This window comes from Solanum dulcamara, chromosome 3 (genome assembly GCF_947179165.1).
Source record: "Solanum dulcamara chromosome 3, daSolDulc1.2, whole genome shotgun sequence".
Classification (NCBI taxonomy): domain Eukaryota; kingdom Viridiplantae; phylum Streptophyta; class Magnoliopsida; order Solanales; family Solanaceae; genus Solanum; species Solanum dulcamara.
In genome coordinates this window covers 68,007,037-68,015,832 of record NC_077239.1, presented here as the reverse complement: position 1 = coordinate 68,015,832, position 8,796 = coordinate 68,007,037, and the positions used below count along the sequence as shown (strand labels likewise).

At 37.5% G+C, this 8,796-nt stretch overlaps 1 protein-coding gene across 1 annotated transcript; it reads right to left on the bottom strand.

Moving 5' to 3' along the window:
• Window positions 1-1,617: 1,617 nt before the first annotated feature.
• Window positions 1,618-7,902, bottom strand: LOC129882749 (ABC transporter I family member 19-like). Its single transcript, XM_055957184.1, has 6 exons — window positions 7,653-7,902; window positions 7,407-7,567; window positions 6,406-6,457; window positions 5,759-5,895; window positions 2,674-2,760; window positions 1,618-2,278 (listed from the first exon to the last, which is right to left on the bottom strand). Exons 1-6 carry the CDS (start codon window positions 7,786-7,788, stop codon window positions 1,991-1,993), a joined length of 861 nt encoding a protein of 286 aa, XP_055813159.1. The 5' UTR covers window positions 7,789-7,902; the 3' UTR covers window positions 1,618-1,990.
• Between the last annotated feature and the right edge of the window lie 894 nt (window positions 7,903-8,796).

Genomic DNA, 8,796 nt, shown 5'->3' with positions numbered 1-8,796 from the left:
TTCTTATTAGATACTTGTGAGTTGTGATTCATATTTTGGAAAATATTTTGTGCAATGTTCACATTCACCCATTATGTGAATAGCTTAATCATATAAAATGTGTTTCACTCTTTAATTATGCACATCAAATTCAATTGAAACATGCATGAAGTTTTACGTCTTATTGAGATAATGAGTATATATAATTAAAGGAAGTAATATATTTCAAGTGATCAACTTATCTATGTAATAAATGATTGAGAGCATGCATAAAAGCTTTTTCAAATTTTTAGTCAGAAGTATTTAATTGAAACACTTTATCATATGTTCATGTGTTCAATCGAAACATGTCGTAGTTCAAAGTGTCTAAATAAAATTTACTCAAAGTTTAATTGGCTGCCAATAATATATTCTACCTTTGGAAAAAGGTTTGTTTAATGGTGTGTATAGTAGGAATTTTGATGCAAAATATTTTTCTAGAAAGTAAATAATTTTTTTTGTGGTTGATACGTAAACGAAAAATATTAATACTCCAAAAAAATATTTGTAGAGAATTTAGGTAAAATATAAAGTTGGTAAAAGTGAGAGCTACAGGGTAGGGCGACGAGACAATTAATGCAGAATTTGTCAAATTTTCTCAAATTTCACTAAAGAAATCATTTTTTTATATATTTTTACGAAACATATTTTTCTATGAAAACTAATTTTCAAAATGATCACCCGGCAACTTCACATTAAATGCTTTTAGAATACCCTTTACAATCAATTAGCAGTGGCAAAATCAAACTTAACCCATTCAATTCGCTCAACTCATTTATGTTTGGGTGGATTATTAATCCGTTCATTTATTAGCTCAATATATTTTAGCCCAATCCATTTTAATCTATTAAAAATTGGGTTGATATATAATCCAAATTGACTAATGAGAAATCTTGTTAAAATTTTTTTAAAATTTTTTTTTAATTAATATGTATATATAATCATAATAAAGAAAAATAATAATTTGTTAAGTATTAAAATCTTTTAAATGAACAAATAAAATAATTAAAACTTGGTAAAATTTAGACGAACTAAATTATGACCCCTACAGCAGCACTATGAATAGCGCAAGGGCTATCAAAGGCCAGCCAATCCGATCTCGTATTTGATGGTCGGCGTGGCGATAGGCTTGTAGCAGGCTTGTGTGCGAGCTTGGAACCGAAGACCTACCAAGGTTGAAAACAGGAATGTGGTCAACCAATCTCCACTACCCAGAGAAAAAAGAAGTTCGGGTTAGCCTTCGTTTGCCCCATTGGCCCCCACGAGAACAGAAAAACCAACAGACCACGAACACCAGCACGCATGAAAACAGCCCTTTTGAAAGCATACCCAAGGCGCGGGCATCCATCACGCCCATGGGTATGGGATACGAACGATTAAGAGTTCGAACCATTTGACCTAAACAAATTTAAATTGGATTAAATTTTTGACCCATTTAAATTTGATCCAACCCACCCATTTGCCACAACAGTCAACTAATGCGACCAAGGATCATTCACTTGTCTTTCTCTTCAATTACTCGTGTTATACATTTGGAAGTTTTGTATCGATTTCTTTAATAAAAAAATTGATGTACCCATTCTTTATAGTTCCACCAAATCCGCAAAAACATAGAATGCTCAATGACTACACACCTGGTAGGTGCTAAATAAAGTGATGAATTTTCCAAGTAAGATAATATCTTGGTGATTGCTGTTGCAAGAAATTGCTTAATATGAATAGATGAATGGAGAAAAACACATATAGTATATATAAATAGAGGAATGGAACACTATTGATACTTTGCACTACAGGCACATCCTCAGGGCTTGAACATGTAAATTTAGCCCGAGTAGCCATAATTACTACTTCTGAATTCAGCCAAGGTAACGTTTCCCAAGCTGCAAACACTGAAGAGTGAAAAACCAGCTCTAATCTCTTTTATTGGCAATCCTGCAAGGTTTATTTCCACTCTCGAAACAGAACACGTAAATCAGCGAAAATACGCCATATGTCTAGATGACTGAAATGGAGAACTGCCAAATGGAGAGGACTTTTGCACTTTTGGTGGAGCGGGAGCCGGCTTCTTTTTCTCAATAGTAGTCTCAGACCGCAACCAGTTCTCAACTACTGAAAGCAAATTGGGGGAAGACTTCAACTCAGGAAGCTCGGGTAATTTATCAGTCCTCTTCAGAACTCCGTCTTGGATGTAAACAAGATCAGTCGCCCATGTTTCCAGTCCATCAAATATATGTGTTGCATAGACAATTGTAGCTCCTCTCTGTGTTAGCATGACATGGAACCAGAAAATTAATCTTTTTGTCTACCTTCATTTACCAGAATCTGTGACACAAATAGTATTTAAATTGATTTTTGCCAATAGTAAATCCATGAACCTCAATATGGATATTGCTTACTACAGTATGTAGTTTTTCAAGATTGCTTAAATGGTACTTCACAATTTTCTATAGAATTTTGTTTCAGGCGATGCCAAGGGAAAATCTTATCACATAAGTGATAATTGGGATATGCAGTGTTGACACTTCAATATGAATGAGCCCCCCCCCCCCCCCCCCCCCCTCAAAATTAAAAAAAAAAAGAGCAAGGAGAAATTCCAATGGGAATAGAATATCTATTTTCTGCACACATGTAAGTACAGAAGAAAACAATGCATACCTGTTCACATTCTTCTTTAAAGAAATCCAATAAATCCATCCTCGCGACAACATCTAAATCAACTGTGACCTCATCCAGTAAAAGAACCTGGAAGACAGTGATTCTCCATTAGCAACAGTCATCAAAGAAGTTAATCAACCCTGCTGATAATTATCAAACTAAGTATGAAAAATACCTAACAGCAAGCATATCGTTTGACTATTAAGTATTGAGCAAGCAACAGATGGGGAGTTATTATCTCACATGGGAGGGAACCCCAGATGGACAAAGGAACAGAACTTTTCCAGAGGTAAAAAACACACCTCCCCCTTTTCCTTTTGACTATGAGACAAATGAATCTCAAAGACGAATAGATATGAAGTCCCCTTCCACAGCGAAAATAAGAAAAATATAAGTGAGAGGCAACCAATGAGAATGAGCACCAGAACTATTTCGGATAAATTTAAAATGGGAGCCTACTGCGAATATGACCAGTATTCTAGGGGGTTGGTGCAACCTTGGTGATACAAGTTTAAGAGTATGCAGGTGAGATCGCAAATTAGTTACAGGCTGTTAGCTGTAGCAGTTACACTTCCGAAATTCTGTTAGTAGATTCAATAGTATAAGTGTAGGAAAGGCATGTAATTGAATTCATTCATGAAATAATATCTGTTCTTCTCTCTTTTCTATAATCAATCCAGCCATAACTCTCGGTTTCAACCCTGAATTGGCTATCATCTTCAACAAGTTCATCTCCCAGAATAACTCATTTCATCCAGTTCTTAATCGACTACTTCTAATTGCATCAATTGGTATCAGAGCCAGTGATTCTCGGCTCAGTAATCATGGTGGTTTGCGACAACAATCAAGACAAATCGATTGAGGAGTTTGATGGCAGACTTTCTCGGATTCAAGATCAATTGCAGAAATTAATGGAGGGTATGTCGAGTATATATGAGAGGAACATTCAAGCTGATAAAGAACTTCTGGGAATCAAATAAGCATTAGGTTCTATGGCATCGAAGGAAAAGGATAAAGAGCAGGGGAGAGCTGAATCTTCAACCATCAGGAGCTGTCCAGTAGAAATTCCTAATGAAGGTCGAAACAAGATTTCCAAGGAGGAGCTGGTTCTAGTGGTAATGGTAATTTCTTCACTCGATATTCTACGCTAGAATTCCCCGGTTTTTCTGGATATAATTTACAAACTTGGTTGTACAAGGCCGACTTGTGGGATTTCACTGGGTATGTTGTTGTTGTACAAGGTCGAGCAGTTTTTTTCCATAGATGAGTTCCCTTTTGAGCAAAAGTTAAGGGTAGCTTCAATCCATCTTGAGGGGAGGCTATTGCCTGGCACAGATCATATGTGAAATCCCGAAATACTGCTAACGACCCTGGTCAATGAAGTTGGGTTGCAATGCTAGTTCTATAGCTGAACAATCTATTAGTGTGGCAGATGGTAGAAAGGTGCAAACAAGTTCAGTATGCAAGAACTTACAATAGCTACTACAGGGTACTACTTTCTCATCTGAATTCCTGTTATTGCCATTGGGAAATGTGCCTATTGTATTAGGAGTGCAGTGGTTAAATACTCTTGGAAGAATTCTGTTTGATTTTAAGAACACAACTATAGAGTTCATGTACCAGGGGAAGAAGCATGTGTTAAGAGGAGCCAGTAGTCAACTCAAGTCATCAAAGGCCAGTTCCTTGATCAAAGGGGTTGAACCTGAAGCTTAATTCTTCATGATGGAAATGGTGAACAGTGAGGAGGCAGGAGTCTATTGAGATAACATAAAGGCTACTCAAAGTACAAAATTAAATCCAGCTTTATCTGCCATAGTGCAGCAATAATCTAGTATCTTTGACGTACCTCCTGTTGGGTTATAGTGTGGAGAGTGAATGGAAAATGGAGGGAAGTGAAATGAAGGGAAAGTGAAAAATGGTACTTCACTTTTTGGAAGACGTATTTCTCCCATATCGATGGGAGAAAGGAACTTTCAAGTGCTTAAATGTAGAAATCACTACTTCATGTTGTTGACGGGTTAAGAAGAATACATGTCTCGCGCCGTCGCTCGGCTTAGAATTTCAAATGATCGATCCAGAGATTATCTTTTTGGATAAAAATTCAATTAAACTTAATTGTTTAACAATTATTTAATACAAAATTCTGGCCCAAGTATTTTCCCTCATGTGCGGCCGCACACAGTGAAGTGTGGACCACACATGTAATGCACACGTCTCCTTCAGTACACTGGTTTAGGTGTGCGGTAGAAGTGCAAACCGCACTTGGGCATGTGCGGACCGCACATGAACCACACAAACCAAACAGTATAACTTCCAATTTCCTGTTTTTGAAGTGCTATTCATGTGCAGACCGCACTTGGCCCACCGCTTCCGAACCAATGCAACTTTTCTGAACATTTGCTTCTTTTTTGAAGCAGTTCTTATTGGCTTCCTGTTGGCTATAGATATTGGCTTCTTGTTGGCTATAAATATTTGATTCTTCCTCAGATAAGGTACGGATTTTCTAAGTTTTCTACTCATCTTCTTCGTAGAACTCAAGTGTGATTTGCAGCCGTTGAGTGAGTTCGAAGGTCAGCAGAATTTGAGGTACCGCTATTACCGCTATTTTCCTGAAGTAAATCGTTTTATCCTAGGAGGATATATTTCATGACCTCTGGTACTTGAGGGGAATAATTTTTTTAAGGACACAATGTGAATTCAGTGAATACAAGGATCATCTTCAACAAGGGGTACTGATACAAGTCATAGAGTATGCAGCAGAAGTGGCAAGTTAGTTACAGGCTGTTAAGTGTAGCAGTAACACTTCCGAAATTCTGTTAGTAGATTCGATTGTATAAGTGTAGGAAAGGCATGTAATTGAATGAATTCATAACATTTGTTCTTCTCTCTTTTCTATAATCAATCCAGCCATAACTCTCGAGTTCAAGTGTTCAACCTTGAATTGGCTATCATCTTCTTCTAGTTCATCTCCTAGAATAACCAAATCCATCTGGTTCTTAATCGACTACTTCTAATTGCATCACTTAGGTCCACAAATTTCTAACTCTGATATGGCCAACTGTGAACCTACTACATCAAAGATTACCTTGAAGGGGTGAAGGAGACCCATGCAGATTTGGACTCTACGCCTCTGACCATCAGATACCTTGTGCATACGCCACTGCAGATCAATATCCAGCAGCTCAGTCAACTTTTCTCGCCGAACTGGATCCACCCCTTCAACTAAACCATGCCAAAGAAAACAGAAAAAAGAAGTTGACAATTTCTATTCGAACTCAACAAGTTCACATTTGCAGAAAATCATATACAGAATAGTCCAAAAACCGAATGGTGTCAATAAATTAGCAACTCTAGCTATATATATACTAGTGATGGGCTCCTAGCTCCAGAGGTAGAATGGTACAAAATGCAAAGGAAGTCAGATTGGAAGTTTGATAGTCATTGAAAGTCTTAAGTTTCAGATAACACATTGGGAGACGGCGGTAGTTCCAGTAATAGATGAAATAGTTTAGAAGATCTTGAGAAAGCCTAGGTTAGACGGGTCACAAGTGCATGTCAATTTAAGCAATGCCTAAAACTATTCTGTATATTCATAGTATGAGGCAATATGTATCACTTGAATGACATATAACAAGCACTCAGTAGTCATGACTCCACAAATCTGACAGAAGATCATTATGATGCCATCAGGAGATTAAAAAGGGAAACTTGCAGAAAAAAGAGATTACACACCTCCGAATATCATATGTTCAGCCGAAAAATCTCCCTGAAGTGGAATCTCTCCCTGAATTTTGGCAAAAAACTCCATTTAGACAAGGATTTTATTCAACAAAGTCGAAGTTCTATGCTATGGTAAAAATAAAAAGACAAAAAAAGGAATTGTAAGTGATCATTGAGATAACATAGAAATCTCCAACCACAATAACCAGCATCATTACAATAATTAGGGATACGTGCATAGTCATCATACCCGAATGCAGTTCAGGATTCTTTCAAGTAGGATGCAGGGTACAACACTGCAATTGCACCCGTTACTACTTTACATAGGTGTGAAATTTGTATAAATACATACAGTAATATATCTTTTAGAAGTTGTTTCAACTATGGTGTTTGTAAGAAAAAAATATGAAATGAGCTTAAATGAAGAAGAGTGGATCCATATATCTGACCCCAACTAGTTTGGTATTGAGGCGTCGTCAGTATTATCAAAAGAAGAAAGCTCTAAGCAAGCTCCTTGGGGCTTTAAGCGCAAACCACAAATAAAGCGTGGGCATTAATGAAAAAAGGTGCAAAGAGATAAAATGCAAATATATACGTTTAAGATCAAGAGTAATAATTATAAGTAAAAATGACAAATATATGAACAAAGACTAATAAGTATTAGTATGAATGACAAATATATGAACAAAGAAATTGAAAATGAATCACGATAAAGTGAAATATCAATTGTTTATTGTGAAGAGGCTAATTGGCAAGGAAAAGTATGTCTTAGAATCTTGACGACGACACTGAAAGTGTACATCAAGCCAGGCAAAAACGCTCAAACACATTTTGAGCTTTGCTTCAGAGCTTAAGCACGCTGCGTAGTTGTTGTTGTACAACTATGGCAACTGGTGCAATTCTACTGCCATATGCTAAATCCACCCATGATCACACCACCCCTCAATTCATGAAACAAAGAGCACAAAAAGGCAGACATGAAAACCAAGACCAGACTGTGATGAAATACTTACAACAGCGCCAACATTTTTGCTCCAAGACTCTCCAAGGTAAGCCAGATCACCACTACAGACGAGGTGGGTGTCATGAAAAGCCGAAAAGTTAAGCACCCTGACTACATCTTTTCCACCCACCATATGCTTTCCCGCCAATATCTTCAAAAGGGTTGTCTTCCCTATTCCAAATTGAGAAAAAATTGAATACACATTTCCAAATATTATACAATATACATATTAATTGAGTGGAAAGAATAAGAATACCGGATCCATTTGCACCGAGGAGGAGACATCGAGATCGGGGAACAACGTTAAGGTTGAAATCGAAAAAGATGGGAGTTTGGAAATCATACGAAAATTGCATTCCATTGACTTGAATACTGCTTGATTCTCCTTCCATCTTCTTCTTCGCTATTCTTCGATACAAGCATTTCTCGGGTCGTCTTTTATACCCGTTTCAAAAGTTGTCACCGCTTACCTAACTCTTCTGGCAACTCAGCAACTGGACGTTACCTTGCTGTTTGTATTCCAACCACAAAGCTCCGTCGGGTACTCGGACCCCATTGCTACACTTTTGGAGCTCCGAATAAAATCACAATCTACTTTTCTACTTTATTATTTCTTTTATCATAATGCTAAAAATCAGCACTAATTACTTTCTTTTTGGGGGGTAATATAAAAGTGTGAATTTTTAAAGAAAGTCAACTATCTTCTTACAATTAAGTATGTTAGACAGGGTAGTTGTTAAACCTTCAGCTTGATATTTTCGAGTGGCTCGGACTTAATTAGGAATATACATAATGAATTTAGCTAAGATTCAATAATTTCAGTCAAGATTAAGGTCAATTGTGAAAAAGATCTAGCATTGGCGTGGCTTACAAGTCAAGGCATGGCTAATGCATGACAAGAGCTAGGCAAAGTTAAGACTAACGCAAGGCTATGATGGTGGCCTGGTCATGACTAAGCAAGTTTGAGGGCTAAGTGTTGAACAAGGGCAGACGACTCAGGAGACTGAACCAATGCCAAGTTGTGCGAGGCTGGACCTGTGCACAGTGCAGGCACGTGGGTACGCGCGAAGTTGGGCGACCATAAGCGAGTTTTGGCGCTAGATTTGAAGGTTGCCCGTGTGTACCTTGCACATGCGTGAGCAGTTGGACGATTACGCAGTTTATAGTCATTTGTGGTTTGTCAGCATTGTAGATGGGACTTGTAAATTTGAATTTTGAATTGACCTATCAGTTGTGGATGTCAACTGGATAAGATTGCATGTGACAGTGTGTTGTGGCCTATTTATTGGCATAGACAAACCTGTCACCAGTAGGGGGCTTTGGTGAATTTTGTAGGCTAAGTTATTTGTGTAATTTCTTTGTGGCATGAGTTAAATACAAAATTGGAAAAAGCTCCAGTA

Coding starts and splice junctions, on each gene's coding strand:
- LOC129882749 (XM_055957184.1), bottom strand. CDS start 7,788: ATGGAAGGAGAATCAAGCAGTATTCAAGTCAATGGAATGCAATTTTCG. Junction 7,568..7,652: donor CCTCGGTGCAAATGGATCCG/GTATTCTTATTC, acceptor AATTTGGAATAG/GGAAGACAACCCTTTTGAAG. Junction 5,896..6,405: donor TGAACATATGATATTCGGAG/GTGTGTAATCTC, acceptor GGCATGGTTTAG/TTGAAGGGGTGGATCCAGTT.